Here is a 23,028-nt window from a genome sequence, read left to right as displayed (position 1 = left end):
TTTTGCGACTGAAGAGTGATTGTGTCTGGTCTGTATAGAAGCTCTTTGAGGTTGTCGACGGGGAAGCTACTGGTAGCACGGGCCTCTCACCTCCGCGTGTTGGCCGCAATTCACTTGCGCCGTCTTCTCCATTACACAACCACGACAAATCAACACCATGGATCTCGTACAAACAGTGCGCAAAGAAGGCAGCCGGTAAGCCCACCCATGATTGATGTCGGATCTACTAACTAACCTTGCTCAGCGGCGGTCGCGCCGACTTCAAATGGGAAGATGTCAAGAACGATGCACAACGCGAAAACTACCTGGGCCACTCGCTCATGGCTCCAGTCGGCCGCTGGCAGCAAGGACGCGACCTGAACTGGTACGCAAAAGGCGACGAAGAATCAAAGGAAGCCGAGGCAGCGCGCATCAAAGAAGAGAAGCGCAAACTCAAGGAGGCCGAAGAAGACGCGATGCTAGCTGCAATGGGCCTACCAGTTCCGGTACGCAACAACGCAAATTTGACGCCACTGGGCGAAAAGGCACACCAGGCAGACGTCAAAGACACGTTAGACGAGAAAGTCAAGGTGGCAGAAGATGACGACAAGGCGAAGAGGAGGGAGAAGAAGGAGCGTTCACGGAGACACAGAGACGACGACGGAGAGCGAAGAAGACGTCATCGATCACCGAGTCGTTCGCGAGACAGAGAGCGAAGACACAGGCACCGAGATCGTTCACGGTCGCGCGACAGGCGGAGGGACGATGGTCGCGATGATAGACGCAGACACCGATCACGAAGCCGCGACCACAAGCGAAGAGACGATCATGCAGAGCGCAGGCGCGAACGCGACATCGATGCGAAACGCTCAAGGTCACTTTCGAGAGACCGCAGACGTCGAAAGGACACGAGGAGCAGGTCACCACACGAGAGGAGCGAGAGGAGAAGGGATTGAAGCCTGAGTCCTACATAGGGAACATATCTTCAAGGTCAGCTTTCATGAGACTATGGGCGCTGTTGAGCCCTCGACGGGCATGATATCGTTACGGTCGATTGTATATCCGAGCTCAAGTAGGTTTAGCAGTACTCTCTCCGGACATCAGATATTAATGAAGTTGAAGTTTGGGTTCTTCTGAATAACAGTTTACTTGACACCCCGGAAGAAGCTATTTTGTACACTCACTGCACTATCCCAGTCCATACCCACATATCTCCACGCTGAGCACGTTCCGATTACCATTCCGAGTCGGGAACCTCGGCCGGCTCCCCAAAGCCCCTCATTGACAGGGTGTAATGATGTAGGTCGCGTCTCCAACATGACACGGCTATGCTGCTGCTTGCTTCTCCTCAATTCGAACCTATGTTCTTATACTCGTCGTTCTTTGTCTAATAGTTCAGACTCGAACAAATTCACGTAACCTCCAGACTGCACACCATCAACAACGATGACCACCGCACCACCCATCGCCGACTGGCGCACTCTCGCCGCCTCGAAACGTGCCTCAGTCTTCACCAAAATCCCCAAAGACTGGCTCCTCCCTCCATCCCAAACATCTCAATACACAGAGACCGCGCCCATCTCCGTGCTAGACGTACCACGAACATGCGGCATCCTAACGGAAAAAGAGTTGGACATTACTGAGAATTACGATGCTACAGATCTGGTGAAGATGATGGCAGAGTGTCAGTTGACGAGTACGGAGGTGGTGACGGCGTTTTGTAAGAGGGCGGCTGTAGCGCAGCAGTGTGTGAGTTGTTTGACAGAGATTATGTTCGACGAGGCGATTGCCAGGGCGAGGGAGTGTGATGAGTTTTTCAAGAGGGAGGGTAGGGTTATGGGGCCTTTGCATGGGCTGCCGATTAGTCTGAAGGTACCTAGTCCCATTCTTACTCTCCCATCCAGCAATCTAGTTACGAGATACTTGTCGACATGCACCTCAACATGCTTTCTCTCCATGCATACCTGACACCCACCCCAGGACTCCTTCAATGTCCGCGGTGTCCAAGCAACCCTGGGCTACGTCTCATTCATCCCGCGCCCCCCATCTGCCACAAACTCCGCCTTGGTTGATGTCCTCCACTCTCTAGGCGCAGTCTTCTATGTGAAAACCAACCTCCCCCAAACAATGATGACGGCAGACTCCCACAACAACATCTTCGGCCGCACATTAAACCCGCTCCGTCTCTCCCACACAGCTGGCGGCTCCACGGGCGGCGAGGGCGCCCTGCTCGCCATGAAAGGAAGCGTGTTGGGCGTTGCAACGGATATCGCGGGGTCGAACCGCATCCCCGCTATATGCTGCGGAGGGTCTTCTTTGAAACCAACTGCTGGTCGCGTTCCCTTTGCCGGTGGCGTGGCGGTCGGAAGGCTAGGTAGCCCCGGCTCTATTCCTGTGGTTATTGGTCCTTGTGGCCGTTCAACGCGTGATTACGAATTGTTCATGAAGAGCGTGGTAAGCGCACAACCTTATCGCTTCGACGAAAACTGCCTCAACGTCCCCTGGCGTACTGTCCAACCTTCCATTCCCACCACCCCGCTGCGTTTCGGTCTTATACGCGGTTGTAAAGAACGACCGCTTCACCCCCCTATTGCCCGCGCTCTTCATAACACCGCTACGAAACTAAAAGCTCAAGGCCATGAGATCGTCCTGCTAGATGACAAGATACCAGATCTCTATCAAACCGCCATGTTAGCGTGGAAATTTTTCATGTTGGATCCGAAGAAGACGCCATTTCAGTTTATCAAGGATAGTGGGGAGCCGCCTGTTCCAAGTCTGTCTACGTGTTCGTTTCCGGAGTTGAAGGACTGGACGCCGAGCTTGGATGAGCTGTGGGATATGAATGTGGCGAAGGCGGGGGTTGTGAAGAAGTTTCATACGTTGATGGTTGGTGATGTTAGGGAAGGTGTGAAGGAGGCAGAGAAGGGGTTGGATGCCATCCTGATGTGTGGATATCAAGGTGTAGCGCCGAGGCATGACGAGTACGGTCTACCGATCTATACGGTGTTGATTAATTTGCTGAATTGGCCGAGTGGAATACTGCCGGTTGACAAGGCGGAGAAGGAACGGGATGGGGAATTTGCGAAGGAGGGAGTGCAGTATGAACCGGCTTGTAAGTGTTGTTTGTAGCCAAGGAGAAGATGGAGGCTAACGTGCGTATTACAGATGATGCGGGTGAGTGTGAAGGTCTGCCGACGCATGTGCAGGTTGTGGGGAAGAGCATGATGGATGAGGAGTTGATGGAGATTATGAAGGTTGTTGAGGGTGTGCTGAAGGACTAGCCAGACGATAATATCTAGGCAGTCTTTTTTCCTTACTTGCTAGTTAGACTAGCAACAGTGAGGTACCGATGTCTGAGAATACCGAGATCTGCCGGTGACACGTAGCTTGAGCTTGAGGGTGCCCGGATCTCTTGGTATTTGCTTTTGGTCGTTGAAAGTATGCCGAATGACGACGAACCTCCCCACCGCCTCAGAGGCGTTCGCTTAACTGTGGATGATTACCCATGCTCAGTCGATGTCTTGGATTCAGGTGCTTGTCCATACAAAATGTGGGGACAGGTAACACAACATCTGCAGGATCAAGAAAACCGAGGGACGATGTACGTTGTGCCCTATGTGCCTGCATCAGTACATCCACGCCGCATATCATTATCGCGACAGTAACCTTTTAACTACCTGAGTATCTTCTGCACTACCCACTCGCAACCCACTCTAGGAACCCCACATTCATATAGCAAAAGCATGAAGTAGCCGACCGGAGTTCCGACCAACAACCCAAAAAGCAACTTCCCGCACTTTTCATACCCCGACTTTTCTCCGGAAACACGACACATCATGTCATCCAACATGAATATCGAAACTACAGACGTCGTCGTATGCGGCTGTGGGCCAACAGGTGCCATGCTATCGGTCCTCCTTGACAAACACGGCGTGCGCAATATAGTTCTCGAACGGGAAGAAAGCATCAATACCGACCCACGTGGAATCGCTTTGGATGAAGATGGAATCCGTTGCTTGCAGGCCTGTGGTATCTACGACAAGGTATTTACCGATATTGGAAAATGTCAGTGTGTTCCTTCCTCGCTGTTCCCAGTGTGTTGTGAGGAATTATAGGCTGACGTGTGACGCGGCAGGTATGGGCAAGTTTGAATTCATAAGCGGCGTACATTATGAGCTTGATAGGAAGCCTTTTATGGTTATGGATTATAACACGGTTCGTGCCATAATCATCGCAAATTTGCTTGATTGCGGTGGCTTATTGACTAGATCTAGACCGAAGGAGGAACAGGACATCCGGGTTTTCTATGCCACAAACAACCGTATATAGAGCAACATCTTCGATCGAAGATTGATAAATCGTCGCATTCCCAGCTACAACTAGGCGCCACAGTAGCGTCTATCCGGGAAGATGTAGACTGGACCTACATAACCTATACCTCCTCCAGCGGAGATGAAAAGCAGATCCGCAGCAAGTTCCTCGTCGGCGCGGATGGAAAAACGGGTTTCACACGGAAAAAGTATCTCGAGGCAAAAGGTATCGAATTAAAGCACGTCTCAGAGGAAAGCTACGAGGAGGTTTGGGTAGCTCTCAACTGGAAGATATCGCTGCCTACTCCCCAGACGCATCCCGACTTTGCGTTATGGGCAAAAGGATTTACGCCACAACAGGTCTACGATGCGTACTTCCCCACCGACTTTAGATTCCTGTGTAATCCCCAACGAGCTGCGGTATGCGGTCGTTTCGGCCTCGCATCAGATCGACTGTGGCGTTTTGAATTCGTAGTCTCGGAGGGCGAAGATGGCGAGGTCATGTCCGGTACGGAGAAGATCTGCCAAGTTGTCCACCCATACATTACGCATCCTGGGAGCAAATATGGCATCAAGCAGAAAGTCGTCCAGTATCCGCTTGATTGTATTGAGGTTCTGCGTTGCCGCCCCTTCTCCTTCTCAGCACGAAGTTGTAATAAATGGTCCGTCGACCGTGTTGTCCTCGTCGGCGATGCTGCACACGTCTTTCCTCCCTTTGGTGGCCAGGGCATAGCATCAGGTTTCCGAGACGCCATCTCGCTCGCCTGGCGTCTTGCTCTTCTGACTCAACACCCCCATCCTCATCCCGCTCCCAATCTCAACCACCAAAAGTTGCTAGAAGGTTGGTACGTCGAAAGAAAACAACAACTCGACCGCTCTCTTGCATCTACAGTCGAAAACGGAACTTATGTCTGTGAATCCAATACCTGGAAGATTTTCGTGCGGGACTGGTATCTCTGGGCAGTGCAATTCAGTCCGGAATGGAAAAGGTGGCTTGAGCAGGGGAATCGAAGAGAAGGGTTGACAAGGTACGAGTGGCGGGATGGAGGGAACATGGCCTTCTTGCCAGGTGTAGGTGGGGGAGGGGCGAATTTTCCTCAGGTCTACTGCGTTGGAGTGGGTGGAAGGGAAGGCGAAAGGGAGGTACGGTTTACGGACGATGTTATCTTCGACGAAGGGAGGGAAGGCTTGTTTCGACTTGTCGTTTTTGTCGACTCGGTACTGGATGTCCAAGCTGTTCGACGAGTACTCTCGGGCATAAACGAGATTTCAGCTGGCGTGCTAAAAACAGCCGAAACGACGTTCATCGTAAAGACTACAGAAACACCTCCGGAAAGCGTAGGCGAGCATCATTCCGACGTCTACCGATTATCAACAGCCCAGGAATTTGCAGCTTCTCCTCTTTGCGCAGGACGTCCAGAGCCACAGTACTACGAGCCGCATCGTATATGGCGGGAGTCGGCTGGCAAGCAGTTCATTATTCTCCGGCCTGATCGATTCGTTTTTGCTGCTTGTAGGGATGTGGATGAACTGCGTGGAGTTGCAGCTAAGTTGGCGTACTTGGCGTCTGAAGGATGGCTTGGGTCGGATGGGGATAAAGATACATGAGTTGGCGGTTCTTGTTTCCAGCGAAGCATTGTGTTTGTAGATAGAGAAGTTTGGTGGTGAGCGTAGTCTTGCACAAGCCTGAATCATTCCAATCGTCTTGGTATGTGCAGACTGACAGTATTCAGAGAGGAACAATAAGATTCAAAGTCACAGTCATAGTCCATTCGAGTAGAAGTTTGATCATCCATTTCCAGTCTCTCTCCTTCAAAGACCCAAGGACTGAAAGAAGATGCGTCTTAGAGACCTTGCTGGCATTCAGTACACATTGGTCGCTGTGGTCGTGTCTCTATTTACCAGTGGTACTGCACCTGAGGAATAGCCTCCGACGCAGGGGCATCCCTAGGCGAGTCCGAACGACCGCGGCCGCGACCACGTCCTTGAACCTGACTACGCGCTCGTCCACGAGGCCTTCCTCCTCCGCCCGACTGACCGCGCCCGTCCACCTGACCACGTCCACGAGAAGCTCTCTGTCCAGTGCTACCACGGTATCCACGACTACGTTGGCTATCGCCTGAACCGGAAGAGCCACGACCACGAGGTGGGCCCATGCTAAACTCCGAAGTGCCGTCGTACTGCGGTGTAATCCTAACCTTGGACTGCGCTGGCTTTGGTGCGATAACAGATGCCAGAGGAACAGGTACACCGCCATCTCCAACTGCTTCATGATCACTCCAGCCTTCGGCGTCGTCTTTGACTTTCTGCTCGGCTTCATCAAGAGCAGCTTGTCGCCTAGCAGCCTTCTCTTGCTCACGTATACTGTCCAGTTCTTGGGAGCCGCGGATAGTAGCCTCGTTTACACAGATTGCCAACATGGCTTGTACGGTGTATACGGCATCATTGCCTGCATTGTGAAGCTTCCAGCCGATGATATCAAATTGCTTTAGGATCTTGCCCAGGCTGGTGGGTTGCTGGTCTCGATTCCAGATCCGATACATGATTGCGGTGTCCATGGCCTCGAGGATGTTTTCTACTTTCATCGGGTCGTAACCGAGTTTCTGGAGATAGCGGACGTCGCCAAGGGTATCATGACCGAGAAAGATGATGTTGCGCTTTTCGGTAGGGTCATAGTGACTGAGAAAGTCATCGCCGTCTTGGGCTCCGAAAGGTGCGTGGAAGCAAGCCGCCACGTGGTTCGCAGCTTCTTTGAGTGGGACAAAGGTCGAATCACCGAAATCGAAACCGTCAGGGTATCCGGTGACGAAGTCGGAATTGACTAGATGGCGATACTCGTTGATGCGGAAGTGGCGGGCTCGGATCTTGTTTCTCCAAGCCCCACCGTATTTGTCAGGTGGGACACCTACCAGTTCTCGCGTGTCCAAGGTGGCGACACCGACTTCGGTGATCTTGTGATGGTCTCTTTCGTACGACTCAACATCGACGCAGACAAATACGACAGACTGATCGAAAGGAAACGGAGCTGGCATGGAGGGATCAATGGCTGGAGACGGCGTAGACGGCAACGGATCTTGGATGGAGTCGCGCAGACCGAGATACCTCCCGGCGCGTTTAAACTGGTCTTGCATCGACTTGTTCTTGCCTAGGCGCTCTTGTTGCTTCTTGTCCCTGTTTGCCTTGTTCTTCGCCTTCTGTGCTTGTGCCAAGGTCTCCATCAGCTCCTTGAACTCTTCTAGGGTGGGCTTCTGGAGCGGTGGGTGTGCGGCTTCTCCAGCTGCACGGAAATGTTCGTTGGGAGCATTCTCGGCCATGTTATCCACGTCTTCACGTGACTGAGAGCGACCGAGGTATCGAGGTAAACAACGAGGGTGATCAGGAAAGCGTACAACTAGGCCCTGCACGTGGGAATTAGTCTAGGTTTTCACACAGTACGCAGAAAGATGCAATCTTACCTCCTCGCGCTGTTGATCGGTGACCCTTAGGGTGAGCTTGAGGTGTTTGTTGATCTCACCAAGTAATGCTTGAACTTGACTCTCGCGGACAAGGATGAAGGGTTTTGAGGTCTCTTCGAAGTCCCAGATATAGTAGCTGGTGAGATTAGTATATGAACAGTGAAGCCATTTCGATGATTGATGACATTTTCTCTACAGAGTGAGCAGGTGAGGTGAAGCGAACTTACAGATCCCACTGTCGCTGCCAAAATTTTCCTTGGTCGAAGAAAGAAGAAGCAATGTCTTGCATATAACTCTTGTTGCAGTACTTGTATGGGTATCTTGAGAGCGCCTGGATGGAGGTGAAGTGATGACGAGGTGAGGCCAGGCTGCCACGTTTCAGATCAGCGACCGGATGACCAGCGACATCAGTAAGAGGGGTTGTAGCAGTCTCGGTAGGTAATCGCATCGAATCCAGGTTTGGATTAAAGGAGTTGTCGCTGCCACGGTCAGGTTTGGGCTCGGGGTTGGACTCGGGGTTGGACTCGGGCTGGGGCTCAGATTGTGGGGAGACAGGACGGTCAGGCAGGGCATCGAAGTCTGGTTGAACGAAGCTTCGAAGACGCTGCATCCGTGCTGAAGCCATGGTGGGTGTTTGGCTAGGCAGGAGTCGTTTGTGATAGAAAGCGCAGTGGAAGATATATGTGGGGGATCACGCTTGGGCAGACGGATGAGGCAAGAGCAAACGGGAAGCGCAGAGTTTTAATAGAAAGACACAATAGTAGGGCAACATATACAATATAGAGATAGAGAAGAAAGCTGCTTTTTACTTTATCATAATCTAAGAAAGAAGGTGGACCGAATGGAAGGCGCATGGTGTAAATACTCTCCGTCCATCGTGCGAGAACTGCACCTACTACTCCTAGACATCACATACCGGGTTGGAGTAGAACACAGTTACGATACGTCTAGCTCATATATGCTTGGATCTTTCTCATCCGACAACTCAGGGAGTCGTGATAGCGCTGAGGTTCAGGGGTTCACTGATGGCTAGGGGCCTAAGAGCCTTCCCAGACGTTGGGTCAGTATGGTGCATACTGCAGCTAACAAGAGATAACGCACTTGGTTCGACTATGGATGCAGGATGTAGCGTAGTGGTGTAGATAAAGTTGCGGGGCGATGGCGTGCCGGCTCTCCCAGGCGTTCCTGGGTGATCTACCAGACCCCTACCAAAGCGGCCTAGCGCGAACTTCACATCGTCCAACGTTGCGACAAGCTCTCAGCGTTGGCCTCATCGCTGTCAGCGCATATCGCAACTCGCGCCCTCACTATCGCGCTGATTCTCCTCAATAATCTAGTTGACGCGTGGCTGGAGAGTCTGACGCGTGCGTCGCAAGCCTCCATCTACTCTGCCTCCCCGCGATGCGCCATGTCTGAAGCCGACGATGCGCCTGAGATGGCCCAACCCGCCCCGAATCCGGATGCTCAGACGACTGTGAACGACTTCCTTGACTATACCGAATTCTTCCCCTCGGATTTGGTGCGCTCGCTGACGCTGATTGCCGACCTCGACTCGACCTACTCGGATGCCGTCCAGCAGGTCCACGAGCTGACGGTGCAGTATGGAAAGCTGCCTGCCCTTCCTGAGCAAGAGCGCGCCGATCCAGTATTACTACGCAAGCAAATTGCCCAGCATCTTCAAAAGGCTATCAACCAGAGGGAGTTTGCATACACTGAGGCTTCGCGGCTATACGAGGTCACAGTGCGCCACTGCCAGCGCTCGTCAGTTATCAAGAGGAAACTTCAAGCCCAACCACAGCCCCCGTCACGCGACCCTACGCCCCCGCCTGTCTCTCCCACCGCCCACAGACCCTTCAACCGCAACTACGAACGAGCCCCCCATTTGCGCTTAACCTTCGATGGTGGCCGCCATGGCGCCAACACCTCACGACCCCGAGATCGGCACAAGAAGACCGCCATTCCTCTCCCAAGAGGGCGCGGACGAATGCGCCGTGACTCGGACTCATCAGATTCAGATGCTGGCTCAGGCATCGATGTGGTGTCGCCGAGGAAGCGCAAGGACAACCGGGACAGAAACTCAAGGACAACTGGAGGCAGATCGCGCGCTGCTGGCGTGTTGGGCACAAACGTACATAGCTCCATTGCGGGCATCTCCACTAGCAATGCACTCGCGCAGCTCGCCCCACCTCCAGCTGACGCGAAGCCTGGTAGCAAGTGGGCGCCATGGAAGAAGTTGACCGAATACGAAATGGCTGTATTGCGCAAACAGATGAAGAAGAATGCCGTCTGGACGCCTAGCCAGACGATGATGATCCGCGAGCTTGAGAAGAAGCATCGTACAGAGGCCGATTACGAGAGGGAGAAGGCTCGCTGCGAGGCCGCAGGCGAACACTTCCTCGACGAGGAGCCTGAGACGCTGCAACAGATCATGACAGCCTCCGGCCTGGGCCTGTTAGCACCCCATGGTCCACAGGCAGCAAATCCACCCCCGCCGACCGAGCCTGTTGAGGAAGATGCCAAAGAGGAGACGGGTCCAGTCAGCATCCGCCTTAAGCCTATTGCGACCAAAGAAGACCGGAAGCTCGATCGCACATCGCAGCGTCAAAAGGCCATGCAGGACGCCCAGGAGCTCATAGGTGCTTCCGAGAGGATAAGAGAAGCTGCCAACGGTCTCAAAGAACTCAACTTCAACTCTAATGTTACGACGCCCGCGAGTCAAAAGAAGAAAGCTGTGACTAAGCCTTCGAACAAACGGAAGCGTGACACCTCTCCCCCACCCGCCACCGACGGTGCCATCGAAGCCACACGAGAAGCATCGGTTGCAACTCAAGACAGCACATCCAGGCCGCCGGAGCCTAAGCGCGCACGATTGCAGCTCATTGCCCCAGCACCGAATACCGTTTCATCCCCAATACCGACACCTGCGTCCACTGTCTCCACTCCTCGAGATCTCCCTGCGTCCGTCGTGCCCTCGCCAGCAGCGAACACACCCGTACCACTCCCAGAGTCTATAAAGCCTTCGATAAATGGGAGCACTGTACAAGTCCCGCTCGCGCCAGCAGGTCCAAGCACGCCAAAAGTCAACAAAGCTGTACCTGAAGAGCAGAGCCCCGAGCTCACACCCATCACAACGTCGCCTATAGCGCCAGAAGAATCACCTGCTATGCCAGAAGCCCCGCGATCTTCCGTACCTGCTCAAGCTCCAAGCCCAGCTCCAGCCCAAGTTTCAACTGCACCAACAGCAGCGTCAACCAGGTCTACACGTGGCTCTGTTGCTCCAAAAGCTCCCACTCCGCCTGTGGCTCCTCTCCCGCCCATGAAGTCCTCAAAGACACCGACACCCGTGCCGGAGTCCGCTCCAGAGACACCCGCAGCACCAACCCTGCGTCCCCGCTCCGCACGCGGCCACGTACCCACGCTCAAAGCGCAAAGCGAAGAGCCCAAGCCCAACGAAGAAGGTAGGATAACACGAGAAACCCGTCGTCATAGTGTCTTTAGCCAACCCGCATCCACCTCCACAGTACCCTCCTCCGCGCAACAACCATCAGCACCTACCACCCGAACAAGTTCCCGCCGCAAGCCGCCCCCAAAAGGTGAAGTCACCGTTGCGGAAGACGGCCAGAAGACTGTTACCAATGTTAAGCGCGCTCAGGGCAGCAAGAATAAGAGAAGGAAGAAGGAAGAGGAGGTTGAGGTCGCTGATGATATCGATCCTAATGAGCCGCGGTATTGCATCTGCGATGATGTTAGTTACGGGCAGATGATTAGTTGTGACAATAACGTGAGTTTGGCCTCTTCCTCTCCATCCTCCTCCATTTTCATAACTACGACAGTGAACCTGAGACTGATAATGTGTGCCACAGTGCGATAAAGAATGGTTCCACCTCCCTTGCATGAAGATGACAGAAGACGATATACCTTCTCGCCGCGCGAAATGGTACTGTCCAGATTGTCGTGCTAGTCTGGGTACGGATGCGTATGGGAACCCGTTGGTCCCGCCTCCGCTGCCGGGAAGACGTGGTAATCGGTAGGTTACTCCTTTTCTCTGTCGGGTCCGGCCGCGTATATTAATTTTTTGCTTGAGGGGATCGAGTACTTAGGGGTTGATAGGTCGGCTTGAGCAAACGCGCGCGGCTTGCGGATATACGGGATACAGGTAACGGATCCCTGCTGGGGGGGATTCTGAGGCTAGGAGTTGGCGTTTGTGTGGATGGAATATGGTATATTCTTGTTTTGCCCTGCCGGAGGAATGGGACGGGGGCGTGTAACAATATGCAGAGGTATTGGTAGCTGCGTATTGCTGCGAAGTAGTATCAGCTACAGGTCTCTGATTCTTCTTATAACTGGCATGGTGTCTGGAGTTAGCAGCATTTTTGTCTACGGACAGCTGCTTGGGTAGAGATCATGCCCGTTTAGTTCAAATGCAAGTGGCTCCTAGGGCCCGCTGTTCTTACTCTCTCATTCACGCGCTTGGATTTTTCGCACTCTACCTGAGTTTACTGGTCGCTGTCCGCAGTTACTGCCTGGAGAAACATGGTCAATGCACACTTGTCTTGTACGGCCTTACTTCTACACTCTGTTTGAACCCTTCAAACTACATGCTTTTGCAATAAAGATATGTCGTTTAACGAGAAGACACTTAAACCGAGAGTCTTATGTCGTATATTCGCCGACGTTCTTCGAAGCCCAGTGCAGAAAACAAGGAACAGTCCATTTATCACCTCGATCTACGCATGTGCTGAAGCGGTCCTTCAGATCGAAGACAAAGTCTATGACGAAAAAGCCAAGACTCGATACGTCGAAGATATCGTCCAGTACGTGACCCTAGGAGGCATGTACACAGCCCCAAGGCAGGTACTCCAACCGAAAGAGCACCTTCTGACTCTTCCTTCTCAAGACCTGTTCGACCTAACTGGCGCCGCTGCAGCGGGCAGCCCAATAGTAGTCAAGTATTTACTCGACAAGAATCCCGAAAGCTGGCCCTCACAGCCATACTTCCTACGGCATGTATGCGGGGAGGGTATCTTCTCAGATCCTCCCCGGGAAGCGGCGTCCAGTGGACACGTCAATGTCTTGCAACATCCATTCAATGTGCTTAAAGCCTCCAAGACCCGCGTATCTAGACTTCACTCTAGTCTGAGCTATCGATTCCATTGCAATCTTAGTGCAGCCATCTAATCCAAGTACTGCCCATCGATCCTTATACTTGCCAAATTCTTCAAGAAGCACGAGATACCTTTCGACTTATCCATTCGCGACTGCCACAGCTTCCCCTGTGCCGGAGATTGGATCAACACCGCTATAAAGACTGGCTGCATCAAGACCTATTAGACTACTATCTCGGCAATGATGATCATAGACCCTTATGTTTATAAGTCCGAAAGCGATTGCCTTTTGGAGCTAGCGCTGGTCCAATATTGCGCACACGGCCGGGTGGATCCTCTTCGGTATTTCATCGCCCGGTACCCGGCCTTACTGACGCGGTTTGGCCACAGGTGTATGCAATCCGCCGCTAAACACATTCACTAGAGTATCGTCAATGTGTTCCTCGAGGAGCGCGTATCAATCGATGATGAAAGGCCGATCTGGTATGCCATTGCGTTTGAAAATCTATCCATGGTCAAGTTCGTGATCGCTCGCGGCGCGAGGGCCGATGGTATAGTATATCGCAAGTGCCTGACGAAGTTCGAAAACAAACACTACCCACGACTTGCGGACGTTCGCGTATACAAGCATGACGCCAGCGATTTTCTACTTCGTGGTCAAGCTCGTGGAGGAGAGACCAGTATTTCCAGAAGGCAAATTGGATCATCTTGCTGACCTCGTTGAGGATGTTGAAGACAGCAAGTTCTGGAGCGGCAAAGTTGAAGCAGTACTCGGTATGTAGACTCCTAGTAAAAGAGTCGAAGCGCAAGGACCATCGAGGACTTGACGAATGTAAGAAAGCGGGTCTGCTTCAAGTGGAGAAGGATATGAACGATATTAGCAGAGTCATGGTCAACATCTACTACTTTACATTAAGAATCTAAGTAGTAATGGAACCAAAGCGTTTTGCTGCAACAAGAAAGAGGTGATGTCTTAAGATGCTGAACCGATGGAAACCGCGCATCGTAGAGTTGAGGCTCAAGCTAGGCATGGCTAGATGCGCCGATGCGGAGAGGGACTTGTACTACGCATTGGAAGAAAGACGCTGTCAGAAATCTAGACTCCGTGTGCTGTCTTCCTTCGAGCTTTCAGTGCCTGGAAGGGTTGCCACATGTATGGAAGAGGACACTAGGCTGCGTGCTCTCTTTCCGAATTCTCAACCACGCTTTCTGGCGTGCTCGACGCAACGACTTGTCGAGGATACCGTGAAGCAAATTGTTCATATAAACGATCGCTTGTACTCTTCCGCTGTTCCAATTACCGCGCTCACAAAAATGCCTCAGTCGAGCTTGATTGGAGAGAAAAGACGTGGCCGGTCGGAGCGCGTCGACAGGTGAAACAGCTGGACCCTGTACAACTAGCGCCATTGCCGCAGCATCTGTAGCCACTGTACCAATTCTCCCGTTCTTCCTCCCGTTTTGTCAAATTCGTCATAACAAGCTTTTTCCCCAGTCTTGCCAATAACCAAGCTTATTAAGCCAAGCCACACCTTTGACATCCTTCACATTTTCTGCCCCCACATCATTCTCCTATCCTCTCTTTTAGCAATCACCCATGTAGTCAACACGAATTCAACGCTTTCACATTCCCCAGGTTCCCGCATCACCACCCCCCGAATCACCGACACCCGTGGAGCCGTCACGCTACCTGTGGATCGACCCCAGACAGCGCCGCCTCCAGCTAAAAAGCCTCAACCTTACTAACGAATCCCAGCTAGCGCTCTTGACCCTGCAATCACAATCGGACCGCGCATACGATGACGTCGGAACGCCTCCCGAGGCGCTCGGATCAGCCGCCGAAGTCCTTAAAGAAGGCAAGTCCAACCTGGGGAAATGCATGCTAGGTATGAAGAGGGGAAAGATTCACGGGCGTTACCTCCGAAGACAGCCCTAAGCCCAAGTCAGCAGTTCTCTAACCGAGTCTCGAGGTATCTAGCCGAGTCTCGAGGTCATTAGTGTCCCCCAGAGCTTTATAGTATTCAGATAGATGACATACTTTGCATTTCTTTACTAAAACGCTCCATGCTCACAATAAACCATCTTCAGACCCCACTGCAATTCCTTCGAGGTGCTCTCTAGTCGACTTTCGGTTTTCAACATGTTTGACAAAGATCCTGAAAAGTCCAAGGACAACGATGTCGATATCCTCCACCCGACCACAACCCATGGCGAAGGCACGGTGAGACGCGCATCGATTGTCGATGATGTCTTTGGCGAAATCACGGAAGATGGGCCAAACTATCGCGCTGTACGACAACCCCCCCAGAGAAGGCCCAAATGAAGAAGCATCGCTAACATTACGCAGGTGGGATGGAAGGCGACTACTGTGTTGATGTTGAAAACCCAGATCGGTTTGGGTGTGCTATCCATTCCGCAGGTATTCCACAGTCTCGGCCTCATCCCAGGTGTCATCTGTTTGCTGGTCATCGCGACAATGACGAGCTGGTCCAACTACATTGTCGGTGTCTTCAAACTACGTCATCCAGATGTGTACGGCATTGATGATGTTGGTCGGAAGCTCTTTGGTCGCGTTGGATACGAATTCTTCGGTATCACTTTTGCTCTCTGTAAGTCTGATCGATCCAACCCGCGCGGCATTGGCAGCCACTGATTATGAACAGACTGGATCTTTGTGGGCGGTTCTGGTATGCTGGGCATTGCAACTGCGTTGAACGCTCTCTCATCGCATGGAGCTTGCACTGCTGTTTTCGTTGCTGTCGCTGCCATTATCGGCTTCGGCTTGGCCAGCATTCAAACATTAGGTCGCATCTCCTGGCTTGCCTGGATTGGTGTAGTTAGCATTTTAAGTTCGAGTAAGTGGTAGCTGTTATAACGTCAGCAGTGCTCCAACGCTAACACTCTGATTAGTTTTGGTTTTGACAATCGCCGTCGGTGTGCAAGACAAACCGGCTGATGCTCCTGTGACGCCGGGACCATACAAGTCAGATTACAAGCTTTTCGGTGATGCCGCACCTGCCGAAGCCTTTGCGTCCCTTTCCTCCATCGTCTTTGCGTATGCTGGAACTCCAGCTTTCTTCAATATTGCCTCGGAGATGCGTGAGCCTCGTCACTATACCCGCGCAGTCATCATCTGCCAATCTGTCATGACTGCTGTATACATTGCCATTGGCTGCGTTGTCTACTACTTTTGCGGGTCTTATGTCGCCTCGCCTGCCTTAGGCTCTGCTGGTCCGACGATGAAGAAAGTGTGCTACGGACTTGCTTTACCGGGCTTGATTGTCAGCACGACTCTTTTTGTACATGTAAGTTGATTTGCGCCATCAGGAGTGTATCCATTACTAATATCGCGCTCCAGTTCGCATCCAAGTATTTCTTCATGCGAATCCTCCGTGGTTCCACACATCTCGTACGCAACACGCCAACTCATTGGATTACTTGGATTGGCTGCACTGCCGGCAACGCGCTCGTGTCGTACATTGTCGCCAGTGCGATACCTGTCTTTGGTGGACTGGTTTCTCTCATTGGTGCCCTTCTCGGTACGCTCATGTCGCTCCAACCTATGGGTTGCATGTGGCTTTACGATAATTGGCGCAAGTCAAGGACCGGCTCATGGTACTTCTGGGCAGGTTGGAGTATATTCATTATCACCGCTGGTTGGTTCCTAACAGTTGCTGGAACGTATGGCTCCATTGTCGGTATCATCGATAGCTACGCAGCCTCGGGTGGCTCGGCTGCTTGGAGTTGTGCCGACAATTCCAACTCGTCGTAGCGGGAGTTGCTAGCGAGCCGGTCTGGTCTGGGAAAAAGCCTGGAGAGCCTGAATTGGCAACGTAAGCGGCAACTAAGCTACGCATTAGCTGCGACTTTCTAATCCAACACATTATTAACTTATTGCTATAATATTATACTATAGTTATAGAAAACGTGTATGTGATGCGACAAGAACGAACTAGCCTCTCCTATGTATTCCAAAGCACCAAACTTTAACCCAAATCTATATATCACTGACCTTGTTACCCACACAGTCCATCCGCCCCTTCTATCTCCCCAGTCTAACCCTCCCCTTCTCCAACGCCTCCAAATGAAACTGAAGGCCCAACCCGACCGGCCTCCCCTCCCACTCGCCCCTCCAAAACCTCTCCACGCACCCCCACCCCGGCTCCTTCCTTTCAAAAACCGTAACTTCCTTGATCAAATCCCAATGCTCTGCCTTCTTCCACCTAAGCAACATGGGTTCCAGAATCCTGCCCGTAATACCCTTATTTCGACACGTCGTCGAAAAGTCTTTAATCTGGCCATCGAACCACTCGAGTGATGCATCGGCAGGCTGCCACACAGAAATTGATTCGAGGGTAGTGGGATTGGCGAAATCGAGGAGAGTGAGGGAGGCTTGGAACATGTAGGATACGTCCATGCGTGCGTTCATTAGGTATTGCGCTTCTAGTTTTGATTCTGCAAATGTGAGACCTTGGGTAAGGATGGAGGAGTCGAATGGAAAAGGGAGATGGGCGTGCGAGAGGTCAGGTCGTAGTGTGAGATGGCGCAGATTTGGAGGGAATAAAGGGTGGATTTCTTTGGTGATGGAGAAGTCGACGTCTCCGGTTAGAAAGGGGAAGGGGACTTCTAACGTGTGCAGTGCGGTGAAGGGGGTGAGATCAAGGTAGCCGTGGAGTTTCTCGCCGATGTGGGGTTGTGCGAAGAAGTAGGCGGATGTGTCGCAGTATTCTGCGCTGAAGACGAGGACTTCTAGGGTTGGGGCGAGTGGACGCAGGTACTCGTTCCAGGCGTCTAGCATGAGGAGGTGACCTCGATAGTTTGATGGTAAGGGGCTGTGGAAGAAGAAGTCGTAGGTGAGGGATCGTAGTTTGGGCGTGCATTGTAGTAAGGAATGCAAAGCCGACGTGAATGCGCCCGATTGTCGGAATACTAATGCTGTGATGTTAGTAGCCCTCAGATGACGTACTAATGGATATGTGAGATGTGCAGCAATTGGATCTTGATTTTGTCTGCCGCCAACACTAAAGAGTTCAAGTATTTCGATACTTGGGATGTTTAGGAAGTGGTCGAGTGGTTCACGGTTGTTGTCTCCAGGATACGCAACGCCGGTTATGCGGTCGAACATGAGGGACACTTGTTTGATGGATGATAGACGGTCGAGAAGAACTCGTGAAGGGTAGCGTCGGTTCCAGACAGTTCCGGGGTCGAGGTTACGGAGGATGTTGTGCAGGTGGTCGAATGTTGCGGACTTGTAGTCTGCTACGTCAAGTCGGCGAAGGGTTGGGAGGACAAGCAAAATGAGGGCTGCGTAGGCAGAGTACTCGCGCATACTGATTGCATCTCTTAGATAATCCCCCGCAGCAACCAGCGTCTCATCACTCAATGCGGTCATGGCTTTCCGAAACATCAACTGATCGTCGAAGTTTTTGTCTGGTGGCAACCACCGCTGACCTTGTCGAACATTTCTGCTAGGTGATAGTCCCAGGCGTATCGACTCGACATTGTTGGCTTTACGGTTGTCATTGATAATATTTAGGCAGAAGCGATCGATCCTGGGTAGTTTGCTCTCGGGCGGGATGAACAGATCAACATGGCGGTACAAGAAAGGTGTAGCTAGATTGGAGAGTGCTTTGTTGAGTCTGCATACAGCATATATGTCGTGTTGGGGAAGGTATGATACAATGCATTCAACGAGCTCAGTGGGTAGGAGGGAAAAGGATGCCATGACAGTGAAGCGATGTCGTGTGGAGAGGCAGATGGTATCTGGCGATACTGGCAGCTTAGCAGAGCTATGAAGTCTCCAAAAAAAAGCCCAGTGCGACAAAGTTAGTAGCAAGTCTTGGTGTTGTTGATAGTTGCGCTACTCGAAGTGATGCCTGGTGAAATAGAGGGGGTACGAGGTCCGTGCACAAGGCTGATTGGTTGCAGGTCGAGCAGCACATGGCGCAGACAGTTGCCATGACGCTCGTGTATACAGATATGGTTCGTGAGGGTTGATCAAGCTCTATGATGAAGCGATATGCCGATATCCTCGATCCATGTGCAACCTATGGTCAAGAGGGTAGTTCACAGTCCGACACATGGCTACGTCACAGGCGGCTCTACAGCGCTATGCCGATCGTATGCGTTCGCACATGTCAAAGGATTTGTCCAAGTACCGGCGCCACGAAGAGAACCGCAACAGTCTTTATATCGTCAGCCCTAAAGAGGGCGGTCTAATTCTCGGGCTACCCCGCGTTCTGGTGGATTCTGGTGGGTATCGATAGACGTGACAAGGGGCTAGTTCAACCGCCGTGCGTCGTATGAGATGCAACATGTTACAAAGCGCGTCTTGTTCGCATGTTTCCCAGCGTCTCGGTAATGCTCGGCGCTGACTCAAGGTGTGTGACGACGCGGTTTGGAGAGGAATGCTGCAACTTCACGCGCGGTAGGTAGTAGCCGGCGAGGTGGCATGGGCATCGCGATCGCATATCGACCATGGCAGATCACTACTGGGCGTTTACCTGCTGGTGCGCGATGATTTGCCTCGATAAGGCCAAGTGGGATATCGGCATGCGAACTAGTTTTCCAGGCGTGTATGTTGTGGAAAGAGGCGCGAATGGTTGGCGGCGGAAGTCTGCGTGCAGCCATACATGGGCCCTGCTTGGATCTGTCCGAGGTGCACACCATTACGAAGTGAGGTCCAGACAGACATACCACACAACTACTAGAGGGAGTATAGTAGGAGTAATAGCAGGGTAGAGTACTGTGTAGTCTAGCTTCATCATGGTCTCGGTCAAGGCTCGGGAGGCGCACTCGAATGACAATCAGCTGGTTCCGATTTATTCCTGGCTTCGACTCCTCCACGCGCTTCACGGCACCAGCAACGGTCCGATACGCCAAACCAGCCAGACGTCTTGCTCCCCCGCCATCTCCTATAAACCTCGTCGTCGCCTACCCCGCTGACATCAAACCCCTAACCCTACGCCGAGCTGCAAGTCGCCTACGAGTCGCCTACGTCACACGCACATTTGCGCGTATAATCACCAACCATCTCTCGCGAGCCCATCCTCTTCCGCGGCATCGCCCTTGAGCGCATGGAATAGAACAAGCCGCAGTATCCGAGCTTCACGGCGCAGTTGGAGTGCGGCCTTGACTGTTGTTATTTGGGTGCGACACAAAACAACGTTGCGGAGCCGCCAACACCTCAACTCCACACCGCCGCTTGCCCAGCGTTTATAGAGACAGGCCCTTTTGATGCAACAAGACCAACAGCGACCCTCACCAGATCGAGCCCCCTCCGACACTACCATGACCACCAACAGACCCTTCTTCGGCGGCTTCCTCGCCGCCTTTCGCGCGCAACAACCCAACCTGCAGAAGACGACAGCCTCTCAAGCGGCGTCTGTAGCCTCCTACTCGCAGAACGCCACCTCACAGCAAAGCCAGACCCTCGACACAGCAGCAGCATCGTCACGAACCATCACCACCAAGACGCGCTCCCCATCGCCTGGTGCGACGACAGTATCTGTACAAGCAACAGGCCACTTCCAACCCACCAGACAACACACCGCCCCCTACAACCGCTCCACATCCCCCAAGGCCCAGGCCTTTCCAATACCAGGCGCGTCGCAACGAGGTAGAAGAGGCTCGGATAGCTCATCAGAAGGTTTCCACGAAGCCATGGGCGCCGAGAAGTGGTACATTGGTGGACGAACAGCAACAGGCGAGGAGAAGTTCTACAAGCTGGGCATGGTCAAGCGACACAGAAGCGCCGATCGCCTGAGTCTAGACAAGCTCAGCATATGAGTCGGGGAAAGAAGAATTACTTTGGTTGAAAAGCGCAACTGCATCACCGGCGTTCAGGAAAGGAGATCTCAAAGGCAAGATCTAGGCTTAGGGTATTTAGAATCTTTCACCGTATAAACTTGCCCAGTTGCAGGCTTACAAATACACGTATATATCTGCGAGCTCTTCGCTGAGCTCACTCGAGATGGGTTGTTTGCATCTTGCATGTGCACGTCTGGTTGCCATGAGTCATGTGCTGCGGAAAAGTCTCGCGGACATTCTTACTCCGATGCCCACGTCGCCTTGCTCCACCCAATGCGCTACTCCACTCGCCGGATACACCAACGCCTCGAAGCGATGTACGCGAAAATCTTCTCGGAAAAGCTTCTCGTATCCACCCGCGGATATGAAGCCGCAGGAGGACGCTAACGTCGAAGAGATAGCCCAACATGTACACAGCGGAATGCATATCTAACGTCCCGAGTCACTTCCTTTCCTTCTAGCTACGTTCTCCAGAATCCAAGTATTGCTGCAACTCTTTCTTCATGCAGCACCAGTCCATCTAATCTTTCTACTCAAAAGCAATATTTGTTCCAGAACTCGCCTTCTATGAGTACACAACATGGCACCCTCTTTCACATCCTCCTCAGTACCCGCTGGCCCACAACCCCCCACCAACTCCTCCACCGAACCTGAAAAGACCACCGAATATGCCTCCATCATACCTGAACCACGCAATGAAAATGATCAAGACCGCCTGCAACTCCAACGCACAGTATCTTCCGTCAGCCATCACGACATGGCCAACGTCCAATACATTGCAACCGGCGACAACGACATGATCTACTCAAAATTCACCGAGCGACGAAAAATGGTCATTGTAGCTGTCGTTTCGTTTTGCAGTTTCCTGGCTCCCATATCCTCGACGACGGTGCTCTCTGCAGTTCCTGAGGTAGCAGAGACATTTGATACTGATGGCTCTATTATCAATGTGTCGAATGCGTTGTACATGCTCTTCATGGGATTGTCACCATGTTTCTACGGACCGTATGGGAATATATACGGGAGGAAGTGGGTTTCTGTTGTGAGTGCTGCGCTGTTTACTGCGTTTAGCATTGGCACGGCGCTTGCACCAAACCTGGCAGCCTTCTTCGTATTTAGGATTCTTACTGCCTTTCAAGGGACTGCATTCTTGGTTATTGGGAGTGCTGTTATTGGGGATATTTATAAACCGGTATGTATAGGCACTTCTCGTATCGTTGGCGATGACAGGATTCACTACAGAAGTAAACCTGTGTACTCCACCATCACAATACTTCATCTCATACAATAACCACAACAACCGCACATCGCAGCATCTCAACCCCCCTGCACAGCTAACACTCTCGCAGACCGAACGTGCAACTGCTCTAGGCTGGTTCCTATCAGGAACCCTCATCGGCCCCGCTCTGGGTCCCTTCATCGGCGGCATTATAGTAACTTTCCGCAGCTGGCGGGACATCTTCTGGCTTCAAACCGCCCTAGCCGGCGCCGCAACACTTTCCTGCTTCTTCCTGCAGCCCGAAACGATCCACAAGAAGCGTGCAGACGAGCTCCAAGGCCTGCCAACCCGAGAGCGAGCACACAAAATGTGGCAGTGGTTGAACCCTTTCCGCGTCATACGTCTCTACCGCTACCCCAACATCCTCCTGACAGCACTGGCGAGCGCGAGTCTGGTGTGGAACATGTACTCCTTGCTCACGCCTATCCGATATGTGTTGAACCCGCGCTTCGACCTGCAGTCACCACTACAGTCTGGACTCTTCTACATTGCGCCGGGCTGCGGCTATCTACTCGGCACCTTCTTCGGCGGCCGCTACGCTGACCACATTGTCAAGAAATATATTCAGAAACGCGGTGCGCGTGTCTCCGAAGACCGGCTTCGCTCTTGTGTCTTCTTCCTTGGCGGCGTCATACCAGCTTGTATGATCATCTACGGATGGAGTGTTGAGAAAAGGGTTGGTGGAATTGCACTACCGGTTATTATGATGTTTCTCCAGGGCGTGGCGCAACTTTTCTGTTTCCCTAGTTTGAATACTTATTGTCTGGATGTTATGCAAGGGAGGAGTGCAGAGGTTGTAGCGGGGAATTATTTCATGAGATACATGTTTGCAGCGGCGGGAAGTGCGGCTTGTTTACCGGCTGTGAGGAAGATTGGGGTGGGGTGGTTCTCGACGATTAGTGCGGGTTTTCTTGTTGCTGGAGCGGGGATGACATATGCTACGGCGGTTTATGGCAAGGGATGGAGAGAAGGGATTGAGGAGAAGAAGGCAGCGAGGAAGGGTGGTGATGAGCAGGTTTAGGGGTTGGTTTATCTTCTTCTCGCCTGAACCTAGGATCTAATAGCGATATAAGTTATACTCAAGAGGTTTGATA

General features: G+C 52.3%; 9 protein-coding genes across 9 annotated transcripts; 7 read left to right on the top strand and 2 right to left on the bottom strand.

Annotated features, from left to right (window-relative positions):
• Positions 1-157: 157 nt before the first annotated feature.
• Positions 158-935, top strand: ALTATR162_LOCUS2822 (uncharacterized protein; the record flags this gene model as incomplete). The annotated part of the gene is made up of 2 exons (XM_043310428.1): positions 158-195; positions 245-935. 2 exons carry the CDS (start codon positions 158-160, stop codon positions 933-935), a joined length of 729 nt encoding a protein of 242 aa, XP_043166363.1.
• Positions 936-1,425: 490 nt separating this feature from the next.
• ALTATR162_LOCUS2821 (uncharacterized protein) lies at positions 1,426-3,260 on the top strand (the record flags this gene model as incomplete). The annotated part of the gene is made up of 3 exons (XM_043310427.1): positions 1,426-1,728; positions 1,960-3,091; positions 3,145-3,260. 3 exons carry the CDS (start codon positions 1,426-1,428, stop codon positions 3,258-3,260), a joined length of 1,551 nt encoding a protein of 516 aa, XP_043166362.1.
• Positions 3,261-3,815: 555 nt separating this feature from the next.
• ALTATR162_LOCUS2820 (uncharacterized protein) lies at positions 3,816-5,897 on the top strand (the record flags this gene model as incomplete). Its single annotated transcript, XM_043310426.1, has 3 exons — positions 3,816-4,044; positions 4,115-4,194; positions 4,254-5,897. 3 exons carry the CDS (start codon positions 3,816-3,818, stop codon positions 5,895-5,897), a joined length of 1,953 nt encoding a protein of 650 aa, XP_043166361.1.
• A 290-nt stretch (positions 5,898-6,187) lies between these two features.
• ALTATR162_LOCUS2819 (uncharacterized protein) lies at positions 6,188-8,369 on the bottom strand (the record flags this gene model as incomplete). The annotated part of the gene is made up of 3 exons (XM_043310425.1): positions 6,188-7,687; positions 7,745-7,880; positions 7,972-8,369. The coding sequence occupies 3 exons, from the start codon at positions 8,367-8,369 to the stop codon at positions 6,188-6,190; spliced, it is 2,034 nt and encodes a 677-aa protein (XP_043166360.1).
• Positions 8,370-9,152: 783 nt separating this feature from the next.
• On the top strand, positions 9,153-14,782 carry ALTATR162_LOCUS2818 (uncharacterized protein; the record flags this gene model as incomplete). Its single annotated transcript, XM_043310424.1, has 2 exons — positions 9,153-11,525; positions 14,603-14,782. 2 exons carry the CDS (start codon positions 9,153-9,155, stop codon positions 14,780-14,782), a joined length of 2,553 nt encoding a protein of 850 aa, XP_043166359.1.
• Positions 14,783-14,986: 204 nt separating this feature from the next.
• ALTATR162_LOCUS2817 (uncharacterized protein) lies at positions 14,987-16,618 on the top strand (the record flags this gene model as incomplete). The annotated part of the gene is made up of 5 exons (XM_043310423.1): positions 14,987-15,136; positions 15,194-15,455; positions 15,510-15,701; positions 15,757-16,151; positions 16,205-16,618. 5 exons carry the CDS (start codon positions 14,987-14,989, stop codon positions 16,616-16,618), a joined length of 1,413 nt encoding a protein of 470 aa, XP_043166358.1.
• Positions 16,619-16,888: 270 nt separating this feature from the next.
• On the bottom strand, positions 16,889-18,571 carry ALTATR162_LOCUS2816 (uncharacterized protein; the record flags this gene model as incomplete). Its single annotated transcript, XM_043310422.1, has 1 exon — positions 16,889-18,571. One exon carries the CDS (start codon positions 18,569-18,571, stop codon positions 16,889-16,891), a length of 1,683 nt encoding a protein of 560 aa, XP_043166357.1.
• A 1,565-nt stretch (positions 18,572-20,136) lies between these two features.
• On the top strand, positions 20,137-20,634 carry ALTATR162_LOCUS2815 (uncharacterized protein; the record flags this gene model as incomplete). Its single annotated transcript, XM_043310421.1, has 1 exon — positions 20,137-20,634. One exon carries the CDS (start codon positions 20,137-20,139, stop codon positions 20,632-20,634), a length of 498 nt encoding a protein of 165 aa, XP_043166356.1.
• Positions 20,635-21,235: 601 nt separating this feature from the next.
• Positions 21,236-22,955, top strand: ALTATR162_LOCUS2814 (uncharacterized protein; the record flags this gene model as incomplete). Its single annotated transcript, XM_043310420.1, has 2 exons — positions 21,236-21,847; positions 22,005-22,955. 2 exons carry the CDS (start codon positions 21,236-21,238, stop codon positions 22,953-22,955), a joined length of 1,563 nt encoding a protein of 520 aa, XP_043166355.1.
• Between the last annotated feature and the right edge of the window lie 73 nt (positions 22,956-23,028).

Source organism: Alternaria atra (assembly GCF_907166805.1).
Source record: "Alternaria atra isolate CS162 genome assembly, contig: 22, whole genome shotgun sequence".
In the NCBI taxonomy this organism is placed as follows: domain Eukaryota; kingdom Fungi; phylum Ascomycota; class Dothideomycetes; order Pleosporales; family Pleosporaceae; genus Alternaria; species Alternaria atra.
The sequence above is the reverse complement of the archived record's forward strand: the minus strand, read 5'-3'. Positions and strand labels throughout refer to the sequence as shown.